Source organism: Dendrobates tinctorius, unplaced genomic scaffold (genome assembly GCF_039654945.1).
Source record: "Dendrobates tinctorius isolate UK_male_01 unplaced genomic scaffold, ASM3965494v1 ptg000024l, whole genome shotgun sequence".
In the NCBI taxonomy this organism is placed as follows: Eukaryota; Metazoa; Chordata; class Amphibia; order Anura; family Dendrobatidae; genus Dendrobates; species Dendrobates tinctorius.
The window spans coordinates 23,099,641-23,124,968 of NW_027361692.1; the positions used below are offsets into that span (position 1 = coordinate 23,099,641).

The following is a 25,328-nucleotide window of genomic DNA, read 5'->3' on the forward strand; positions in this document are numbered from 1 at the left end:
TTCACTACTTGGGCAACCCATCTCAATCACTGATCCTGCCCCCCCAAAAAAAAATTACCACCTGTACGTACTTCCGGTGCCTTTCTAGCAGTGTCAGCACTGGAACATGATCCCTGCAGCCAGTCGGCAATAGCTTCACTCTCCTGTCCTACAGATGTGATTGACATCTGGAGGAAGTGAGAGGGCAGACGCAGCTCTTGTTTCTCTTGCTTCTCTTGCTTCCTCCAGATGCCTGTTGCCTGATGGAGTGGAGAGTGAAGCCAGCGCTGATTGGCTGCAGGGATCATATGACATTGTTAGGAGAGCCAGTGGAGGTGAGAATAAATGTTATTTTTGCTGAGGGGAAACATAGTGATTGAGTAATAGTTATCCAAGTAGTGGAAACCCCCTTTAAGTTTACCCCCTGCATGACACTGCTGCCATCCAACTGCCTAGTCAGCACTGTCACTCGATTTAAACTAGATGTATGCCACATAGTATTATCCTGGCACAGATTTGGATATATGTCTTTGATCAAGCACACTCATCTTTGTATGGTTATGTATCCCCTAACACTTAAAGTAATTGGCCAGTTTATTACTTTTCATTTCAACAAATGTGATGGCATGTTTTTGAAGTATTTACTACTTTATAGGTATTTATTACTGGTTTAGCTCTGAACTCATTCTTGTAAAACACCACATGCTTGTTAGTGTAGTCTTTTATAGAAACTGCACAGCACCCATGTTCTCAAAATGACACTTGATGAAGGAGCAAGTGACCAGTTTTGTCCATTGGATTCAGGCAGATATGTTGAACCTAAATCTGGTTACTTTGTGAATAATGGGGTTGGCCACTTTTACAGATGTGTTGGGAATGCAATTTTGTGGCACTTGATGGAGTACTATAGGATTTCTAAAGTTCATCTACGTACTATGGAAGACTGTAGTGCATTGGAAAACTGCAATTAGAGCAGGCTGGACACATGGCCTTCTTGTCAGAATTTAGGCATAGTGAATTGTTTTACCATTTCCATCAGTTACATAGCTTTCTCTTGTGATGTGATCTGATGTGATCAAGCTGATTACAAAGTTGTTATGGAGAAGCTATTTCTAAAGACCAGTAGTTTTTTAAACATATTTGAAAATTTTGTTTGTCTCATTTCTCATACGAACTCCTGAAGATTACAGGTACAATTCCATTTTTGCTTAATCTCCGTTCCCCTATTAACTATCCCTAGCACTGTTTGGGCAGGAGGAGAAGGCAATACAATTCTCAGACAACAGTATCAATGCAGGGACAGCTTCATTAGCAAAGTTTGGAGATAGCTTTAGTGTGAACAGATCAGCCCAACATGCATCTCTACCAATCACCTTTTTCAATTTATCTAGGTTATAGCCACTATATGACTACCAGAAAATTGTGCCTCCTCTAACTAATGTATTTTTAAAGACCTCTAAGCCATGTCTATTCATTTAGTTAAAATGCGATGTTATTTTTATTTCATATTTTATTTTTGCATAAATCCATTTTAATTACTAATTTACGTACTGAGAAGAAATACCTCTTCTTATTCAAATGCACTGTATTTTAATGCTGCTGTCTAGAAATACATTTCCTCTGAAACCTAAAACTAATATATACATAAGCTGCCACCTAATTTTTATTTATATAATAGTAACATAATTAAAAGTTTAATTTAGAAATGTGTGAATATGTTCCTTCCACAACTGCATACGAAATGAAGAAAATATCTTGAGTTAATAACAGTTTTACTTAAAGTTCTTTCATTAGTATAATATGTCATAAAATATTGACATGGCTTTTTTGTATGAAATAAATTTCTTAGAAAGGTGGGGATACGCCCACCCATCAAATTCATGTAAAATGCTATATTACTTACTACTGAAATGTTACTTCAGTCTTATACTTGAGTAACGTTTCTGGCGTGGCACACACCACTCATAAGATGCACCATACTCATCAAATGGCATGCGCCTCCTAATGAATTTGGTTTTCCTCATGTTGTTTATCAAAGGTGTTGTCCAGCATTGGGCTACAAGTCTACAGACACTCTATGTGACCTCAGACTCAAGAATCCTTACAGCAAATGCACTGCGGGTTGTCAGGATTCTCTCTTGCCAGCAAATATAGCATAAGGCGCATGACCGCAAATATGCAATTTGCATACATGCGGTTACCTGCAGACTAGACCTGCATGGCCTAGCTCAATGCAAGTGTATTGATCAAGGCCAAACACATCTAGTTGGAATGTGACTTAAGTACACAAACCTGTGGTCACATGACCGCCTGCTCCCAGCCCCGGCACCAGATACACTCACAAATTCACAGAGTGACTACCCCATGGCCAGACAACCTCTTTAAGATTTGGGATAAAACACAGGTTGTTACTGAATTGACGCATTTGTGTTGTTTTCTGTCATTCCTACGTTGACAACTGGGAGTCACCCATTATGGGTCGGTTCTTACATACTCTGACATTATCCAGTCAAAGCTGACAAGCAATCTAGATGTTCCAGAAACATAATTTCATGCGAAATACAAATTTTTACCAAAACAGCCATGTCAGAAGTGGGGACAAGTCCTCCTACAATATTGGTGTTCTTCTTTTTCTAACAAACATTCTGGTATATTTATGTGAAGACTATCATTGGCTGTACTGGTACAGTATAATGCTCAATAATACTGGAATCTTAACAGAGACCCAATGGGCTCTACTATAGGTTAAAGAATCCATATGAATTCTTGAGATTAATTTAAAAATCAGTATTTAATAGCTGTTCCAATATATCAAGTAACGGCCAGTTGTCCTTTTTACAGATTTTGGTTCAAAGCCCGAGCACTAATGATTTTGTATGTTGCATCCCTAATGTCAGACTTGTGTGGACCTTTGCCAGAAAAGACCCATTCGTACTTATAGGGCTCCAACATTCATCATGCAATCTAGTTCTAAGATCTATGATGGAAAGCATTCTAGTGTTCAACTAAAAGGGTAGTCCCATATTCTCAAGTAGGAGCATGGTATCATTGTACTTGCAGGCCCGAACTGTGTTCTCTCCAATCTTTTATTTATGGTATTGACGGAACTTGATGGCACTGAAGCCGGAAGGGAATCTAAAATCACTCTCCAGCAAGCCTGGTCAGGTCATAATAATAGTGCTTACAAGCTCTGTTGTAAATAAATTTCAAGCACTGCACATGTTCGAACACTGCTGACAGACTGCAGTGGTGGCCGGTAACCTAGGCAGTGAGCAGTAAACAATAAAATTAAAAATCATTCTAATCCTGAGAGTGAATAGTATTTTTAGTTAAAAGTAAATAGGTATGTTGCTTGTTTTTACAGACACTTTGCAATTTTAGAAAAAAGATGGAAATAACCTGTTTATAGAGGGATCTCATTTTCAAAGGAGCAGCATCTCCACTGTAATTATTTCTTTTCAAATAGACATCAAAATGATATTGCCCCTTATAACTTGGGTTCTTTAAAATACAGTAGAAAGGTAGTACAACATAAAAAAAAATTAGTAGATCTTGGGTAAGTTCAAGGACATAATGAAATATACTAATGACAATCTTTTTTTATTTCTATTATTATAGTATTCAAAGTTAGGTGTGGAACTTATTTCTTAAGAATATATTGAGATTCTGTTTTTTTAGTCCATGTTTTAGAAAGGAAAACCTTAAATACCAAACTTCAATGTTGAAAGCCAAGTTTTGAAAATTTAGAGATATTTCAACTCTTGGAAATTGAATTCTTTAGATTGTGTTTTTTTGTTCTTGCAATTATGTAAGAAATAATTAAGCATTTTGGTACTGATAGTCTGCCAACAGATTACATAAAAAGAGCATGGCATAGTTACTGCATGTAATTGAGAAACAGCTTGCCTCTTGATAGGAAGTTCATTGTGAATAATTTTGTGTATGGTGGCTGTCCCAGTTAATATATGCTAATTATAGTTGTATTCTCTCTGGAAATATTAATGTAATGGTCAAATGCAATACAAGCAGCTTTAGTATTGTATATTATTAGATCTAAGCCTACGTATGTAGTACGGCACAACTGAGTCTAGATGTTTTGACAAGGTGAGTTATAGCTGAGAATGTAGTTTATTTCTCAGTACATATGGTAATCACGCAGCAGTATGCATTTTTTGCATTTATTTACTTAAATTCTATGAACATATAAGAAAATATAATCTAAGAATTACATTTCATGTAGCTTCTTTATATATTTTTATTTTATGCTTGGTTGTAAAATACATTTTTTTATACATTTATTTTTTATATGTGGCTATAAGTTAGCATAGAAGAAAAATGTCAATAGCCAAAATAGCAGATTGGGTGCTATCTGGAATACAGTTGTGTTCAAAAGTTTACATACCCCGGCAGAATTTTTGCTTTCTTGGCCTTTTTTCAGAGAATATGAATGATAACACCAAAACTTTTTCTCCACTCATGGTTAGTGGTTGGGGGAAGCCATTTACAGTATTGTCAAACTACCATGTTTTCTCTTTTTAAATCATAATTCCAACCCAAAACATCCAAATGACCCTGATCAAAAGTTCACATACCCTATTTCTTAATATCGTGTATTGCCCCCTCTAGCATCAATGACAACTTGAATTCTTGTGTGGTAATTGTGGATGAGGTTCTTTATTTTCTCAGATGGTAAAGGTGCCCACTTTTCTTGTCAAAAAGCCTCCAGTTCTTGTAAATTTCTGGGCTGTATAGCATGAACTGTGCACTTGAGATCTCCCCCAGACTGGCTCAATGATATTGAAGTCAGGAAACTGAGATGGCCACTCGAGAACAAGAACATTCACTTTATTCTGCTGTAACCAATGACAGGTTCGACTTGGCCTTGTGTTTTGTATTGTTGTCATGTTGTAATGTTCAAATATGTCCCATGCGCAGCTTCCATGCTGATGATTGCAAATTTGTCTCCAGTATTTGCTGATAATGTGCTACATTCATCTTTCCTTCAACTTTGACCAAATTTTCTGTGCCTTTTTAGCTTACACGTCCACAAAACATCAGCGATCCACCTCTGTGCTTTACAGTAGGAATGGTGCTCCTTGATGACCTCTCTACAAATGTAACTTTTATGATTGTGGCCAAAAAGTTCAATTTTGGTCTCATCACTCCAAATTACCTTGTTCCAGAAGTTGTGAGGCTTGTATCTGTGGGTTTTTCTTTGCATCCTGAACAATTTTCCTGGCAGTTGTAGACAAAATTTTTGTTGGTCTACCTTACCGTGGTTTTGTTTTTACAGAGCCCTTGATTTTCCTTTTGTTAATCACAGTTTGAATGCTGCTGACTAGCATTATCAATTCCTTGGAGATCTTTCTGTATCCCTTTCCCGTTTTATACAGTTCAATTACCTTTTCCCATAGATCCGCTGACAATTCTTTTGCTTTCCCCATGACTCACAATTCAGAAGTGTCAGTGGCTGGATGAAAGATGCAAGAATCTGTCTGGATCCCAGAAAGTCACTCAGCTTTTATGCACACACACTGATTACAAGCAAACAGGTTACAGGTGAGGATGATGTTACCTTTAGTATCCATTCAAACCCATTTGTGTCAACTTCTGGGCATGTTATCAGCCAAAAAATCACCAGGGTATGTGAACTTTTGATGGTTCACAGCATCATTAGGATATTTTGGGTTGTCATTATGATTTAAAAAGAGAAAACACAGTAGTTTGACAATAAATGGCTTCACCCAACCAGTAACCATGAGTGGAGAAAAAATGTTGGTGTTATCATTCATTTTCTCTGAAAAAAAGACCAAGAAAGCAAAAATTCTGCCTGGGTATGTTAATAAACATTTGAGCACAACTGTATATATACTAAGCTCAAACTTAATTTCCATAAGGTTTTATATTTTTCAATCTAAGCTTCCACATTCAGTGTTCAATATGAGTACAATAAGAACTTATAAATGCCATAAAGGGTTTTTCAGGCTGATTTTTTTTTACGAGCCCTGGTGACTTCATGGATGAGCAGTCAGTAGGAAGATCAATATTGTGTAAGCCTTGATTAGTGTTAGGGATGGCGGAACACACTAAATATAAAATAACGTAAAGTACGTTTGCTGCCCGGTGTCCACCGTGCAGAAGGTGTTAACACTGCTGCTAGCTGATAGCGGACGTACAATATGACGGTATAACGCACGCGGGTTGAACGTCACCCAGGTGCGCTGAGCGATCTCTGTTTTACTCACAGAGATGCCTTAAGCGCAAAACACAAAAGGGCTGAGCCTGTTAGCGTCACAGGTCTCAGAGGAGTGCACGCACGGTATATGGTCACAGGAGCTGGGCCCTAGGCAGAGGGTCAGCGTTTGTCTAGACGTACCGTGCGTGCAGCATCGCAACTGCGGACGCCAAAAGGAGCTGCAGAATGCAGCGCAGCGACAGACACTGCCGCTAGTCGACAATGCCCAAGAGTGGGCGCACTGTCAAACACTAGCACTGTGTAGATGCTTATTGTGGCTATATCTTGCCACTGGCTGGCGCTGACTCTAAAGCTAAGTCCCTATACACACTCATAATATCAGAGGGAGGGGATCTTAATGAGTCATTCGTAGGTTCATGCATCCATCATCATTCACACAGTAGCAATTAGAGACTATACTAGCGCATGGCCGAGCAGCCATGCGAATCATTTATAGCCAGGACCTTCCGGAAGCTTCCAGATCCCTGAGATGGACCAATCAGATCTGGAGAAGGACCTGGACATGTGGCTCCCGATCTCCATTGGGAGATCATCTCGTGAGCATGCTCAGTAGAGCTACAGAGGGACTTAGTCTCTGGAGTGATTTGCTGCTGAGCAGCCTGCATTGCCATTGCTGTCCCAAAGGTGGCAGAAATGGCCAACCCCACAGAGCAGGTCTGGGCAGAGCGTCTGGGAAGCCGGGATTGCTGAGCAATGTCCTCTGCGGTCGAAAGATAATGGAAGACCGCAGAATTTGAGGGTCTGGATTACTGTTGAGCCGCTGCAGGAACCCGACGCCTAACAGATTAGTCCACCATGGTCTTCTCCGCCGTTATCTTGATAGCATGAAGCCATCTGCTCTTCCTCTTCACCTTGTTCCTTCTATTCTTTCGCCATCATGTCCTTCTCCAGTGTTTATTTTCTTTTATGGTGTGTTCAAAGTAGGTAAGTTGTAGATTTGTGATCCTGGCTTTGAGTGACATGTCTGGTTTTAGTTGTTCCAAAATTGATTTGTTTGTTCTTGACATCCATGGTACTGAAAACATTCTATGAAATAACACATTTCAAAGGTGCTGATTCTTCTTCTGCCTTGTTTCTTTAATTCCCAGGTTTTGCATCCATATATTACCACAGAAAAGACCTAACTACATACTAGTCATGTCTTCATCACCAGTGAAATGTCCCACAATTTGAAAACCTTGTTCAGTGACTTCATTGCTTTTTTGCCCATAGCTATTCTACTTACTTCTGGTGTCCTCACTGCATCATCAATCCGAGTAGGTTCGAAGTCCTTTACAACTTCCAGTTCATCGTCGTCCATCTCAAATGTGTCCCGATCGTACCTGGCAGTAGTCAATATCTTTGTCTTTTTTGTGTTATACTAGTAGTCCCTTGTTCAAGCTGTCCATCTTGATACTCTGTAATAAGTTCTTTCCATCTATGCTTGTTACTATCATTGTCGTATCATCTACGTATTTAAGATTTTTGATGATTCATCCTGCAATTTTTGATTCCTTCTTTTTCAGCAAGTGCAGCCTTCCTGAAAATAGTTTCTGCATATAAAATTGAAGAGAAATTCTGAGAAGATACAGCCTTGTCTAACTCCTCGCTTTGCTTTGAGCCATGCCGTGTGGCATTGTTCCATTCGGACTGTTTCTTGGTCAATGTAAAAGTTCCTAATGGGGCTGATCAGATGTTTCAGTATACCCATATCCTTCATGGCAATTGAAAGTTTCTGGTGAGCAACACAGTCGAAGGCTTTGCTTTAGCTGATGAAGTAAAAATAGACCTCCTTGTTGTATTCTTTGGCCTTTTCCATTATCCATCTAATAATAGCTATAACATCACTTGTTCCTCTGCCTTTTCTGAATCCTGCTTGTTACTCTGGAAGCTTTTTGCAAAAGTAAGGCAGTTATCTACCATCTTTGTAGAATCTTCAGTAGTATTTTGCTAACATGAGGTATGGGCACAAGAGTCCTATAGTTTCCACAGTTTGTAGGTTCTCTCTTCTTCAGAATAGGCATAAACACCAATATTTTCTAGTCCTAGAGCCATTTCCCAGTTGTCCACATCTGATAACACAGGCATGTGTTAGGCGCCGGGATTCTCCTGCTGCATGGGATAGATCCCAAGCCTTGTCTGATACAGTGGTCTCCCATTCAGGCTCAGCTTCTGAGATGACTGCTCAGCACAGACTCTGGACCCAGCACCTTGCCCAAGCTCATGCTGCATGTGTAGTTGCTGCTGGCCCTCCAGCTAAGCCTATGGTGACTACTGGTAAACACGTGCAGTGTTGTACTCTGTAGTCTAAGTCAAGATTTCACCCTGCTGAGCATGTCCATGATGAGGCGCCTTCTCATTGGTGCTTGGATGTCAGCTGCTGTGGTGATGTGTCAGCTTCAGATTGGTCCACAGGCAAGGTCCTGTCTGTTTGGACTTGAGCTTAAGGTATAAAAGGCTTTCAATGGCGCATGCCTGTGTGCTAGTATCATGTGTGTTTGGTGTGTTGGTGGCTACTTTACCACCCTATGTGCACATGTGCCGCTAATAGCACTGCGAGTGTTTGTCTAGACAGGCAGTGTAGGGTGGGAATTCCCGCTTGAACTTAGCATCTGCATCAGGCATCCTCAGGCACGTGTGCTGAAGCACAAGCGTGTGTCAGAGCTGGCTCAACCACCAGCTTAGTCTTCCCTGGGGGGTTAAGTTATAGGGACCCCAATTAGTATTTTTCTATACTCCTGTGCAGTCTAACAGGGTATAGTCCTTTTTGCGTTGCTTCTTAGTACTGCTCTGTGGTGTAACAGAGCTTGGTACTTTGCGCTCTGTGTACACTGAGTGACATTTAACTCAGTGTGCTTAAAGTGTTTTTCGCAGCCTTGCTCCACCATTTTGCCAGCTGCGGTTTCTCCATCACCACACGTTGGACTCCGAGTTGCGAATGCACCTTATTACTGTTTCCTATTTGGTGCGTTCCACCAATCCTAACAGCATGTGATGATATCAACTGCTGCTTCAGAAGACTTTATTCTCTCTTTTGTCACATCCAGGTACTTTTTTGTTTGACATAACTTTTATCGTAGCAACGACTTTGTCTTTCTGAGTCTTTCTTGTAGAGGTGCTCCATGGACTCATTCCATCTTTCCTTGATCTGGCTATGGTGTCTTTCAACATGCCCACTCTTGGTTGAAACTTTCATTTTATTTCTTTGATCTTTAGGTATGTTTTACTGGTCTTTCCCCTCAAATGTTCGTTTTCTATCTGTGCACATATATTTTTGTAATAAAGTTCTTTGTCTGCTCAAATGACTCTATTTAGTCTTTTACTGATATTGTCTGCGTTCTGCTTGTTACCTTTTGCTTTTTCCATTCATCTTTCTTCGATCATCTTTAGGGTCTTTTTTGTTAACCATGGCTGCGGAGGTCTCTTCAAGCTGATTATTTAGGTTAAATTTTTTTTTTAACCCTACCATTTATAATTTTTATCCATGTGTCTACGTGCACAATTGTGTTATTTGAGTTTTCATTTACTTCTGTGGTTAAATTTGATCCTAATATACTATTTGATATCTATATCCCCATCCTCAGTTACTGCACTACTAAAGTCTTATTTTTTGGTGACTAAACATTGTCAGAAAGACAGTCAAATAAACGTGAAGAAGAAGGCAATTTTCCAATGATTTGTATTCCAAAGACTCATGCATGTACATTTACTATTGATTTATTGATGTATACAAAAACTACATGCAACTGCAGGTATACTTTATATAAAGAAAAAATATTCTGGTATTCAGAACTTTTTATATTGCCATTGTGCTGTATTATTAATGTTGATCATTATAATTTCAAAGTACAAATCACATTATGACAGTTTTATGAATTGAATCATAAGTTCTTATTACCTTTACAATGAGTATGAAAGTTAATGTCAATTGTATCCTTCATTGCCACCTGCAAGTGAGCATTGTTCTTGGTTATCAAGTGACACTTCAATAAATATGCATTTTTCATTTTATACTCAAAATTGCAGACCTGTTGACTTTAAAATGCTTCCCCCTCAGCAAACTCAGAGATCCTTTCATTCTTTTAAATTAAAAATCTAATTTATAACTTAAAAGGAAACTGGAAATATGATAGATTCAAATTGGATTTCATATCTAGACTTGCAGGAGGAACAAAGGCACAAATATCACTGGAAATAGTTGTACTTAAATATAGTTATTATGAGTGATATATAATTTAAAAAATCCTTCAACTTTAAAGATCTTTAGGGTATTCTGTAGCATTTCAGAAAAAAAAGTTTTGAGCGTTAGCCATTTCCACCTTCATTGTATTACCTTAAAGCATATCTGTTAGAAGATTTCACAATACAAATGGCATACATTGCTATATACTGTAGATCTCTTTAATCTGATGATGCCAATATACTTTATTTAAAATGTGTTATCAGCATTTCATGAGTCCATTTAAAAAATGAGAGAGATCATTGGTCCAGGTATATTTAGTGTCTGTCTACCCATTCTGATTGATAGCTGTAGCTTGTACTCCGCAGTGTGAGATCTGAAAAGCAGCACGCACAAGGGACTTTGTCAAGTTATTAATCAAGATAAAGAAGAGCCTCCATTAAGGTTTCTATACTTTTGGTATATTGAAATCATCATTTTATATAGCACTGTGTACTTACAATTGCTCATTTTGAATTTATACCCAGTTCATTTTTTGCCTTTCTCTGCTGTATGTAGAAACAGGAAGTCTCTTTTCCCTGCTTGAATTATCCCCCTCTTGAACTACTAATGCAGCTGCTCCACTCCTCCCCTTCCAGGGACTTTTGCTGATGACTCATGCAGGGAAAAGAGACTTCCTGTTTCTACGTAGAGCTTAGACGGATTCAGCAAGTTTGTTTTTAATCACGTGATGTCATAGGCCTGGATCACACTTCCGTTTTTTAAAATCCGTCCAAATCCGTCGTTTTCCGTAAAAAAACGGATCCGCCATTTTTTTGGAGGATCCGTTTTTTGGTCCCATAGACTTCCATTAGCGGTTACCGCGGATCCGTCAAAAAAATGGATCCGTTTGCGGTAAAACGGAAACGGATCCGTTTTTTCACACAAAAACGGATGCAAAAAACGGATGGCGGATGCCAAAAAACGGATATGTGAAACAGGCCATAGACTTAATGGAAAAGAGAAGAATTAGCTGATTAGAAAGGCAAAATGAGCAATTGTAAGTACACAATGCTATATAATTTGATGACTGCAGTATATTAAGAGGATAAACAAGGAACACTGAGTGTGCTGATGGAAGTGGTTCTTTAACCCCTTTCTGACATTGGGTGTATATTTACGCTGATGTCGGACTCCCTCCTTTTGATGTGGGCACCGGCGGTTAGCCCACATCTTACCCTGAACATGTTGGCAGTTTTGAAGAGCTGACATGTGCCTGCAATAGCCACAGGTGGAATCGCGATCCACCCACGGCGATTAAATAGCTGGAGACCAATATGGTTGTCAGTGCCAGATTACTGTGACCGCCACTCAGTGGTTGGCGCTCATAGCAAAGTCAGCAATTCTACTACATAGAGGCGATCTGACCATTGCCCCTATGTTGCAGAGCCGATCGGGCTATGGCAGGTTCAAGTCTCCTATGGAGACTATTGAAGCATGCCAAAAGTAAAAAAAAGTGTTTAAAAATATTAAAAAATAAAACATATAAAAGTTCAAATCACCCCCCTTTTGCCCCATTCAAAATAAAAATAAAATCAAACATACACATATTTGGTATCGCCATGTTCAGAATCTATCAATAAAAAAAGGATTAACCTGATCACTAAACGGTGTGGGGAAAAAGAGTAAAAACGCCAGAATTATTTTTTTTTGGTAGCCGCGACATTGCATTAAAATGCAATAATAGGCGATCAAAAGATCGCATCTGCACCAAAATGGTATCATTAAAACGTCAGCCCGGCATGCAAAAAATAAGCCTTCACCCAGCCCCAGATCACGAAAAATGTAGACACTACGGGTCTTGGAAAATGGCGCAATTTTTTTTAGCAAAATTTGGATTTTTTTTTCACTACTTAGATAAAAAAGAACCTAGACATGTTTGGTGTCAATGAACTTGGAGAATCATAATGGCAGGTCAGTTTCAGCATTTAGTGAACCTAGCAAAAAGGCCAAACAAAAAAACAAGTGTGGGATTGTACTTTTTTTGCAATTTTACCACACTTGGAATTTTTTTCCTGTTTTCTAGTACACGATATGGTAAAACCAATGATGTCAATCAAAAGTACAACTCGTTCTGCAAAGAACAAGCCCTCAAACTTCAATATTGCTGGAAAAATAAAAAAGTTATGGCTTTGGGAAGAAGGGGAGCGAAAAACGAAAAGGCAAAAAAAATACCTCCGGGGGTTAAGGGGTTAAGTGGGTAGATATTGATTTTAATCTTTAATACATCATTATACAGTGTAGAAGATTAGCTGTGCAACAGTAGGTAAAAATATGCAGTCAGAGACAGTGACATATAAGTTTGGTTAAAACAGGAATTTATTGTTGGTGTACAAAATCAATGCAAAGACTTTACATCCAGACACAGAACATAAATTAACTCCTGCTCTGCTGAGTACCAGCTAGACATTAGATTTTCTCATTCAAGTGGATTATTACCAACAACAGAAAGAAAGAAAGAAAAAGGATGTGTTTCTTTGCACTGATTGCACCAACTTGAGCCTATCAGTCCTCAGTATTATTGGACAGACACCTTTTTCCTCTTCAGTCAGTTTTCTTCCAGTTACTGTTGCACAGCTAATCTCATACACTGTCTAATAGTTTATTAAAGTTTAAAATGAGTATCCACCCACTTAACGAAGCACTCCCATCAGCACTCACAGCGTTCCTTGATTATCCTCTTACGTTAATATATTGAAGTCATCATATTGTATAGCACTGTGTACTTAACAATTGCTCAGTTTACCTTTCTACCCAGCTAATATTCTCTTTCAATTAAGTCTGTGGCATCACATGATTAAAAACAGACTTGCCGAATCCTTCTAAGCTCTATGTAGAATCAAGCTCGATCAGCAAACCTGCAACCCAAATCTTCCATAAGTTTAAGGCTTAAAAAAGGAATTACCAAAGCTGTCATCAAACTATATTTTGTTAGAGATATCCACCATTCTTTGATTCATTTGACCTCGCCAAACTTTTCAAGGATCAGCTATATACTTCCTGCAGCCTGCTATAGGAGAAAAAAATTAGGGAAATATAGCATTCCTTGATTACTTATCCAGTCTCTATGCCACAACAGACAATTTTATATTGACTATCAAAGTCAGTATACCAGCTTCATCAGATTTAACAGACACATCCTATAATTTATGCAAGTAACCAACAAACAACCGGTCAAATGTTATCCGCAATTCCAAAGATTCAGAAGAAGCAAGAAAATAAATGGAAGCAAAAGCGGTCTGTTTAGACAAATATAAAAAATAGAATTTTATTAGCGCACAATAAGCACAATAAAAATATTGGAAGAAATTAAAAATGAAAGGATGGCAATGAGTGCAACACCACGTATGGATTGTAAAGTAGCATAGAAAATTTACCATATAACTAACCTATGGGAGTAAAGGGCATAGTAAATTGCATATAACCATCCAGATCAAAGACACTTCAAAAGTATCAATAGTAACAGGTATGCTACTTTATAATCCTTGAGTGGTATTGCACTAATTTTCACTCTTATTTTTAATGTCTTCCTATGTTTTATTGTGTTTATTGTCCTTTAATAAAATTTAACTTTTTATATTTGTCAAAACAGATCACTTTTACTTCCATTTATTTTGTTGTTTGTTTTTTTTCAATAATGTACGCAGTTTGTATAGTGACATTTGTTAATATTCTACCTAGAATATTGAAGGACTTTGTAATTGTAGCATGTAGGGCACTGCAGGACTGTTTTGACAATTCTGTAGATTTCTAGAGTAAAATCTTTCAGCTTTTTTTATTCTCATGAATGCACAAAAGGTATATTTTAAGGTTTGTTAACTTTATGGTCTTCTGATCTAGAAAATGAGCCACCTCACACACATTGTTGAAAATGATATTAACTGTGGGCAAAAATAATGGTTTAAAAAATCATACTAACTGTTATAGTACAAGATGTGTACAAGATAAACAGAGCAATATATTTTAAATTGTTTGCAGTAATTCATATTTACTGTTATACCATTCAAAATAGATTTCCAATAGAGAGGACTGAATTAATTTTAAATGAATTACATTTGCTGCAGATTTCCCCTAAAATTCATATTCTAATCAACTTGACTTTTGGGGACTAGATTTTCACAAATCTAGAAAATAGCAGTTGACCAACCCCATTTTCTTAAAATCTGATGTGGTAAGGAGTTAAAAACACAATAAACTTTAATACTCATTGTAGGGAAACGGAGGGTCAGTGGATGCTCTTGTCGGCTGGCCCAAGACTGCATCGACCAGAGCTCATCCCACTGAATGCCTGCTCTCTTTCCGTGGGCATAATACTACTCAGACAACACAAGGTGAGAGCAAAACAGCATAGCCACCAAACAGACATTATAGAACAGTCTCAACAAATACCCAAGATGGTGCAAAATTGGAGTCTCACCCACTAACTCACCAGGATTAGAGCAGCTGCAACTTTGGGGCTTCTATGGCTGTCTACCCCCACCAGTGGCACTCCACTTTTGGGGGACACCCACAGAGAGGTGGTAATGACAAGCTTAGGAAGCTGATAGTCCTTTGGGGCATGTTATCAGGTCCCAACCTGGCTTCTCTGAATGACTCCATGGAGCCAGGTGACCAGACGGTCTCAACCTGGCTTCTCCGAACATTTACATGGAGCTAAGTGACCGGAGGGTCCAAACGTAGCTTCTCCAAACATATCCATCGGGAACAGGTGACCGGAGGGTCCCTACCTGATTTCTCCAAATGTATCCATGGGTTCAGTGATGTTCAATGGAGAAGATCTGTATTCTTCCAGCCAGGGCCATGGTCCCTGAAGCTGTCATCCAGTAGAATCTAGAAATCTGTGTCCTGCTTGATGGAGCCATGGTGTCCAGGCAGCTGTCCTATAGAGTGTTCCTGGCTGTGGTTTTGTAAAGTTACTCCCCTTGATGTATGGGTGTATGGGTGGACGACAAACTCACATTTAGTGGCCAGTGTCAGGCAGCTGCTGCAAAGGCAAATAAAATAATGGGATGCATTAAAAAGAGACATAGATGCTCATGAGGAGAACATAATTTTACATCTATTATATAAGTCACTGGTGCGACCACACTTAGAATACTGTGTACAGTTCTGGTTTCCGGTGTATAAGAAAGACATAGCTGAACTAGAGCGGGTGCAGAGAAGAGCGACCAAGGTTATTAGGGAACTAGGGGGTCTGCAATACTAAGACAGGTTATTACACTTGGGGTTATTTAGTTTGGAAAATCGAAAGCTTAGGGGTGATCTTATTACAATGTATAAATATATGTGGGGACAGTACAAAGACCTTTCTAATGATCTTTTCACTCTTAGACCTGTGATGGGGACAAGGGGGCATCCTCTACATCTGGAGGAAAGAAGGTTTAAGCATACTCACAGACGCGGATTCTTTACTGTAAGAGCAGTGAGACTATGGAACTCTCTGCCATATGATGTTGTAATGAGTGATTCCCTAATAAAATTTAAGAAGGGACTGGATGCCTTTCTTGAAATGTACAGTTAGGTCCATATATATTTGGTGACAAAGTAAAGGCGGACGGCACCGCTATTACCATGTATCAACTGATGGTAAGTGTCTGGCAGCAAGCTGTCGTCCTGGACTCGCGGGTGCTTGACCTCGCAGCAATCAAATCTTTGAATCCATGTAGAGGAAAGGTCGCACTCAGCAGGAGGAAGTTTAACTCATTTATTGACACATAAAATACATGTCAGGTCAGAGTAGGGGTGGCATGAGTGTTACAGCTTGTAACACTCAAGCCACCCCTACTCTGACCTGACATGTATTGTATGTGTCAATAAATGAGTTAAACTTCATCCTGCTGAGTGCGACCTTTCCTCTACATGGATCCATATATATTTGGACAGAGACAACATTTTTCTAATTTTGGTTCTAGACATTACCACAATGAATTTTAAACAAAACAATTCAGGTGCAGTTGAAGTTCAGACTTTCAGCTTTCATTTGAGGGTATCCACATTAAAATTGGATGAAGGGTTTAGGAGTTTCAGCTCCTTAACATGTGCCACCCTGTTTTTAAAGGGACCAAAAGTAATTGGACAGATTAAATAATTGTAACTAAAATGTTCATTTCTAGTACTTGGTTGAAAACCCTTTGTTGGCAATGACTGCCTGAAGTCTTGAACTCATGGACATCACCAGACGCTGTGTTTCCTCCTTTTTGATGCTCTGCCAGGCCTTCACTGCTGTTGCTTTCAGTTGCTGTTTGTTTGTGGGCCTTTCTGTCTGAAGTTTAGTCTTTAACAAGTGAAATGCATGCTCAATTGGGTTGAGATGAGGTGACTGACTTAGCCATTCAAGAATATTCCACTTCTTTGCTTTAGTAAACTCCTGGGTTGCTTTGGCTTTATGTTTTGGGTCATTGTCCATCTGTAGTATGAAACAATGACCAATCAGTTTGACTGCATTTGGCTGGATCTGAGCACACAGTATGGCTCTGAATACCTCAGAATTTATTCGGCTGCTTCTGTCCTGTGTCACATCATCAATAAACACTAGTGACCCAGTGCCACTGGCAGCCATGCATGCCCAAGCCATCACACTGCCTCCGCCGTGTTTTACAGATGATGTGGTATGGTTTGGATCATGAGATGTACCACGCCTTTGCCATACTTTTCTCTTTCCATCATTCTGGTAGAGGTTGATCTTGGTTTCATCTGTCCAAAGAATGTTCTTCCAGAACTGTGCTGGCTTTTTTAGATGTTTTTTACCAAAGTCCAGTCTAGCCTTATTATTCTTGATGCTTATGAATGGCTTGCACCATACAGTGAGCCCTCTGTATTTACTTTCATGCAGTCTTCTCTTTATGGTAGATTTGGATATTGATACGCCTACCTCCTGGAGAGTGTTGTTCACTTGGTTGGCTGTTGTTAAGGGTTTTCTCTTCACCATGGAGCCTATTCTGCGATCATCCACCACTGTTGTCTTTCATGGGTGCCCAGGTCTTTTTGCATTGATGAGTTCAACAGTGCTTTCTTTCTTTATCAGCATGTACCAAACTATAGATTTTGCCACTCCTAATGTTGTAACAATTTCTCGGATGGGTTTTTTCTGTTTTTGCAGATTAAGGATGACTTGTTTCACCTGCATGGAGAGCTCCTTTGACCGCATGTTTCCTTCACAGCAAAACCTTCCAAATGCAAGCACCACACCTCAAATCAACTCCAGGCCTTTTGTCTGCTTAATTGAGAATGACATAATGAAGGGATTGCCCACACCTGTCCATGAAATAGCCTTGGAGTCAATTGTCCAATTACTTTTGGTCCCTTTAAAAATAGGGTGGCACATGTTAAGGAGCTAAAACTACTAAACCCTTCATCCAGTTTTAATGTGGATACCCTCAAATGAAAGCTGAAAGTCTGAACTTCAACTGCATCTGAATTGTTTTGTTTAAAATTCATTGTGGTAATGTCTAGAACCAAAATTAGAAAAATGTTGTCTCTGTCCAAATATATATGGACCTAACTGTATAATATTACAGGGTATATACACTAGTTTCCTTGTTTCCTTAATATTGCGTTGATCCAGGGAGCTAGTCTGATTGCCGTATGTGGAGTCGGGAAGGAATTTTTATTCCCAATGTGAAGCTTACTGTTTGCCACATGGGTTTTTTGTGCCTTCCTCTGGATCAACATGTTAGGGCAAGTTAGGATAGGATATGGGTTGAACTAGATGGACTTAAAGTCTTCCTTCAACCTTAATAACTATGTCACTATGTTACTATGTTGATGGAGGCATGGTGTCCTGGCAGCTATCATGTAGAGTGTTGCTGGCTGTGGTTTTGTAAAAAGTTTTTTTATACAGAGGCACATCCCCTTTTATAGTTCACAGCTCTTATTCAGGCATTTTTCCACAGGATTGGTGGAAGGTGATAGGGGTTCATCTCTCAGTGTTTGAGTATTTAATGAATCTGCATAATTTCTCCTCCTCTGTTTTGCAAGTCCACAAGCTACATGGACTCATACAATGGATAATTAAAATATTAGCAAACATTGATTGTTCAATGACCCTGCATCCCTGTCTTGCAAAGATCAGACAATAACCTGTAGGAACTGTTATAAGGTGCAAGCAACAGCTATTCATCAATTAAAAAAAAAAAAATTCAGTAGTCAAAAATTCAAACAATAGTCTATGATTCTTGACCTACTGGTAGAAAAACACATGAATTCTAGAATCAACATTCATACTCATGAATAATCTATGTTTTTAGGCCTACTGAAAATAGACGTCTGGATAATTAAGATTAAATTATGCGTCACACCTCTTTTTCAGCCTCCACATACCAATGCTTCTCTTTCTTCTTCAGTTAAGCTCCTCTTCCTTCTTCTTTAGTCATGTCTTCCTTTGCTCTGGGTTTCGGTAGGCTTTGCCACCACTGAGTATACCCCAGTTGTCAAATGGATCACGAGGCACATTGATTATTGAGAACTTGTCAGCTGCGGCACCAGCAAAGGAAGGCCAGAAGTTAGAAGAGGAGCCTATCAGAAGTAATAGGAGTGACACTATGTGGAAGCTAAAGAGAAGTGAGTATAAGAGTTTATTATTTTATTAACACTTTACCCATAGATTTGATTTGCAGCACATTTATTGACACAATTCTTCCTCCTGTATTGAGTGAATCTGCCTAGTTGAATTTTATGAGTTTCGCTCAACTCTAATAACTTACTAAGATATAAGCCAAGTGTTATTTTTTTGTTGCAGCAACATGTACAATTTTTGAATTTTACATGCATTATGAGTGTGACATTTTCTGCCTGTGTATGTTTTAATAAATATCAGGACTAAAACTAACAGAACAGTATTAAGCAGAAAGAGTGTGTAATGTAAAAAAATCTAATTTAAACAATGCTACGCTTCTGTATTTGCATAAGGGCTATGACGATGGCTTTGGGGAGGATTACGATGAGCAGAGCTATGAGGATTATGAGAACAGCTACCCCACACAACCACAGAGGTAAGAAAGTTTGTTTATATGAGTCACTGCTATTTATGATAACCTTGAGAAATGGATATTTAAATAGGATTTCCACTACTTTATCATTGATGACCTATCCGTAGGTTATCTAGGAAAGGTTATCAATATATGACTGGTTGAGGTATGGCACCCAGCACCCCTGCCAAAGAGCTGTTCTCTGTGTCGGCAGTGGTGTCGGCTGCCGGCTGGAACTGCTCAATTGCGGAGCTGCTCCATCTTCTGATAGTGCCCGCGAATGGGTACTGCACATCTGTCAAATTGATGTGATCATTCATTAAAAAAATTAAATGAATTCATATATTACTGTTTTATAATACTACAAAAGAGATTATACTGCTCTTTTTTACTTTTTAATTATAGTACATTTTTTCCATTCAGTGGGTTAAAAAAAAAAATTGTAGTAAATACCTAATTTTCAGGGTTGCCAGTTTTAAATTAAACATGCAATCAATTTAATGTACTAATCAGATAACAAACAAAAAGTCAGCAACACTTACCTGCCCAGATCATGGAACAAATGCACTACAGGGTGCAGCCAGCCCATAAAGCAAGATGTTACCAACACAGGTGCAAAATACCAGATCAACAGCCACTCTCCACCTACCCATTCCTGGAGGGGGTGACTGCCCAGCATACAATTGCCCAATAAAGGCCCACATAAGGCGTTGTTCACACAAGGGAACTGCATAGCATCTGAAAAATATAGTGCAAAAAATGCAAAAATAGTAAGGTATTAGTTGATATTTTGGCCAAAATACTTAAGCTCGTAATCCGCAACAAGGATCCCTATGCTTACGAGTCCCTACACCAACCTAATTAGCAATACCTCTCTATTTTTGTATTTTTTGCACTATATTTTTCAGGGTGCAGCCAAGCCCAAACATATTATGATTACGTCACCGAGGAGGATAGCTGGCTAATAAGCTAGGCAACTAGAAAACCAGAAAGGTTGGTAACTAAGCGGATTGCAGACCCCTAAACTAACAACACAACTAGAATTAGCCATGGGATGTACCTACGATGCCCTAGACGCGTTGGCACAGCCAAAGAGTTAACTAAGCCTAAAGCAAGAAAGGGGAAAGCTAAACTGCCCCAGAGTAGAACTCCAAAGAAATAGATAGCCCCCAAACCTATATTGCCGGTGAGACAAGATGAGGCATAAACACAGGCAGAAAATAGAGTAAGCAAATAATGGGGCCCAAACTGTCTAGATAGAACAGGACAGGAAAGATACTGTCTGCAATCAAGCAAAATACCCTAAAAAAATCCAACACGTCTGATATGCAAAAATACTAAGGCCACACGACCTCTCCCCCACTAGATCAGCATTCTCGTGTATACTGGAAGCTAAACAAAATATACTGATATAACAGGGGACTAGCAATACTGAACAGACTGACTTAAGCTGTGACATATGGAACGGGGTCTAGCACTGGTCCCAGCCGGGAACAATGCTGAACCCACACAGCAAAGCAGAAAGCAGAGAAAGGCAAAAACTGGATCAAATGCAGAAAGTTTACAGCAAACAAATCACTTATCTGAATGATGCAATACCAAGCAGGGGGCAAGCGGACTTCAAAATGCACAGGAAGAAAACCAAATCACCAGCAGGAACTGAGGGAAGCTTGCTGACTTAAATCCTCCCAGTCTGTAACATCTGATCTTCACTCGTCCTCGTCATGTGATTGATTTCTGTCAACCTGACCATCTCCATTACCCACAGCAACCACCAGAGGGAGCCCAAACTCAGAAGTCAGGTCACAAGTGTTCACAACACAAACACGTCTGGTCTTGCATGAGGGGTGTTCACACTGTGATGCATTGAGAGTGTGCTGGTCAGCCCGCCTAATCGAAAAGTAGGGGCGTGACTGAAAGGCTGTGAACCAGACACTATGCATTTCCCTTGTGTGAACAACGCCCTATGCGGGCCTTTATTGTGCAATTGTATACTGGGCAGTCACCCCCTCCAGGAATGGGTAGGTGGAGAGTGGCTGTTGTTCTGGTATTTTGCGCCTGTGTTGCTGACATCTTGCTATATGGGCTGGCTGCACCCTGTAGTGCATTTGTTCCATGATCTGGGCAGGTAAGTGTTGCTGCCTTTTTGTCTGCTGTTTAAATTGAATTTTTGAAGACTTTGAGTCTTTAGTCACTTTGCTAATTAGTTTACTAATCAGATAAGTTTGAAAATTATGACAAACGGAGCACTCCATTTTCACATGACATTGGCATATCTTAAAGAAATTCAGAAATAATGAAAAAAATATATATTTATTCAAAATAGATTGACATGGGGGAATCAGGATAGATTCTATTAAACAATAATATATGCAGTTCTGCTTTAGAAAACTGTGAAACTTTTTTGTGCAGGCTGTTTTCCCCATTAATCTAAAAATCTGCTAAAAAATGCAACACATTAGCAATTTTACTTTTAAAAAAATGAAATCTGCAAGTCTGCAATTAAATTCATATTTTTCATTATTACAATTACATTTTAAAGCTCCCATTTACTACAGTAACATTCTAAAAATTAGCATTCTAAAATTAATCTTTTATAAGCTCTCAAACTAGCAGCCACTGCATGGTAGAAATGCATTTCTAATCTTATGCGTTCTTATCCACTTATAAAGGTGAAACACGCCACTCATAATAAGGATATTGCAGGCCAATTACTTGGAAAACCCTTACTGTTTGTATTCCTAGCTTCTAAGCTTTGCATGATGTTGGCTCCTTGCTTTAATGTAGCTAAGTACCAGTTATCATGCTTTGAACACACAAAGGAAATAATTGATTAAAGGCTTAATAGTACGGTTTGTAAATGTTAATTACGGTGCGGAATTGAAAGCTCATGTTTTTCACCTCTTATCTATGTTGAACATCAGAAGCACAGTTACCTAACACAAAAGAAGTTAAATCGTACAAGTAAGAGAACTACATCCACTTGCTTTTCTGTTCTGCCATTCAGCAAAATCTTAAAACATTGCTTTAATAACAATCTCCACATCACCGGGGAATAAATCTATTGAATGCTTTCCTTTTGTGATTGAATCACTATAATATAATGTGAACCACGGGTTTCAGGTTTTAGAAGTTGATGCCATAACATGAAGGAACAATCAATGGTTAAGCATTCTGTTAAGGGACAGAAATAGTGCTGACACTGCTATAGTATTTTCTGACCATGTCATTTTTTTTAGCCGTTTGCTTAATCCTAAGTCGCTTATAATTTAGGTTATTTAAAAACGTAAGGTCCAGTCTCAATCTTTTCATCCTAAAAAAAATAGATGAAGAATATTCATGAGTGCCTTACAAAATCATCCTAAATTTTAAGAAAATTACACAATGTTGTCTTGAAATACGATGTGGTGAAGATCAGAAGCAAAACAAAATAGGTTTTGTTACCTCTGTGGGCATTTTGTAATTTATGTACAGAGTATATTGGCAAATTAGGAACAAATCAAGGGCTATAATATTGTTTCTCCCTCTGAAGTTTTATATTATCAGATCTTTGTTAATGGTCATATATAAATTAGGCATGAGGAGCAAATCTACAGAAATGTGATTTGCCAGAGTTCCTCCAATTTAATTTGCGTCATATTTAGTCAGCGTTACTGGAATTACTGGTTTATTAGGTTCTGAGGCCTCTCCAGACCCCAGAGCATAATAAGTGAAGGGTTAAAAGTTTGATACTCACCTCACCTGTTCTTGCACCACAGCTTCCTGCTTTGGCCTACCGTGACTCATCATCTCCCTTTGGCTCCAAACTTCACTTCCATCTTCAATCTTTTGCACTATTTGTCCCTCTGGTGTGGACTAAGCATAATAAATGAAGGGATTAAAAATTATGCTTACCTGTCCTGGCACTGCATCTTCCTGCTTGATCGTCCCCTGACTCACTTCTTGCACTTTTACTTTTTGGCGCCTCCACCATGGACTAAGTCTCATGTGACATCATGAGATGCGTCGGCCTACAATCTCATGGCGTCATTTGAGGCCTTGTCAGCCGAGGCACCGAACAGCAAAGATGTAAGAGAAAACCATAGCCAAAGGGAGCAAGCCAGCAGAGGACTGGTCAGGAAGATGCATCTTCAGGACAGGAGATGGACAATGTAAATATGTATTTTTTTATCGTTTTAACCCCTTCCCAGCTCTAAAAAAAGCAAAATGATTTTGAACAAAATCGGATCTCAATATATTCAGATACGGCGAATCAGTATCTATTTTTACATTCAAATTTGATTAATTACTATTATCATTCAACCAGCAATCAGGCTTCAAAATGGTCAGCAAAGGGTATATGTGTCTTACTTTAGTGACAATAAGATAGCTACAGATTGTCTCTCTTCTAACAAGCCCTCCTCTACCAAACATGTTTGCACCTTCAGGGTTACATTAGGCTTTATGTTGTTAATGCTGATTTTATACAGAAAAATATTCAGGATTGAGTAGTCCTCATGATTTTATACAGAGAATCTATGACAAGAAATTGTTGCTTGTTTCATCTTATCAGCATTGCCATTTGGAAGTTCCTAACAGCAGCACACAAATACTTAGGGCTCCATAAGATATAAACATCTGTGTGTAAGATGCAAACAAGAAATATTTTCAGATGCATTTGGGCCACAAAGTTGAATAACATTAATTAAATAAGATACACATTTGTGTATATTTTTTAAGCAATTCACCTTAATTTTTGTGAACCTGAATAGAGCAATGACCTGTGCTCAAGACTATGTGCAATTTCATCCTTTTTTGTATTACCGTATATACTTGAGTATAAGCCGACCCCCCTAATTTTGCCACAAAAAACAGGGAAAACTTATTGACTCAAGTATAAGCCAGGGGTGGAAAATTCAGCAGCTACTGGTAAATTTAAAAAATAAAAATAGATACCAATAAAAGTAAAATTAATTGAGACATCAGTAAGTTAAATGTTTTTGAATATCCATATTGAATCAGGAGCCCCACATAATGCTCCATACAGTTCATGATGGCCCCATAAGATGCTCCATAGAATAATATGCCCCATATGCTGCTCCATAAAGGTTATGGCCCCATAAGATGCTCCATAGATTATGCCCCATATGCTGCCCCATAAGATGCTCCATAGAATATGCTGCCCCCATAAGATGCTCCATAAATTATGCCCCCATATGCTGCCCCCATAAGATGCTCAATAGATTATGCCCCCATATACTGTCCCCATAAGATGCTCCATAGAATATGCTGCCCCCATAATATGCTCCATAAATTATGCCCCCATATGCTGCCCCATTCGATGCTCCATAAATTATGCCCCCATATACTGCCCCATAAGATGCTCCATAGAATATGCTGCCCCCATATGCTGCCCCATAAGATGCTACATAGATTATGCCCCCATATGCTGCCCCCATAAGATGCTCCATAGATTATGCCCCCATATGCGGCCCCCATAAGATGCTCCATAGATTGTGCCCCTTAAGATGCTCCATAGAATAGGCCCCATATGCTGCCCCCATAAGATGCTCCATAGATTATGCCCCCATATACTGCCCCCATAAGATGCTCCATAGATTATGCCCCCATATGCTGCCCCCATAAGATAATCCATAGATTATGCCCCTATATGCTGCCCCTGTAAGATGCTCCATAGATTATGCCCCAATATGCTGCCCCCAAAAGATGCTCCATAAATTATTCCCCATATGCTGCCCCTATAAGATGCTCCATAGATTATGCCCCTATATGCTGCCTCTATAAGATGCTCCATAGATTATACCCCTATATGCTGCTCCCATAAGATGCTCCATAGATTATGCCCCCATATGCTGCCCCCATAAGATGCTCCATAGATTATGCCCCCATGTGCTGCCGCTGCTGCATTTACAAATAAAAAAAGACATAC

At 39.0% G+C, this 25,328-nt stretch overlaps 1 protein-coding gene across 5 annotated transcripts in view; it reads left to right on the forward strand.

Moving 5' to 3' along the window:
- KHDRBS2 (KH RNA binding domain containing, signal transduction associated 2) overlaps positions 1 to 25,328 on the forward strand; it is a 628,563-nt gene that overhangs the window by 446,044 nt on the left and 157,191 nt on the right. For all 5 annotated transcript variants that reach the window (XR_012231038.1, XR_012231037.1, XR_012231039.1 and 2 more), the window contains one exon: positions 19,341 to 19,423. Coding sequence is in view for 1 of the 5 variants with exons in the window: in XM_073569405.1 (XP_073425506.1) it covers positions 19,341 to 19,423 (83 nt within the window). In the remaining 4 variants the exon portion in view is untranslated. The remainder of the gene's footprint in view (positions 1 to 19,340; positions 19,424 to 25,328) is intronic.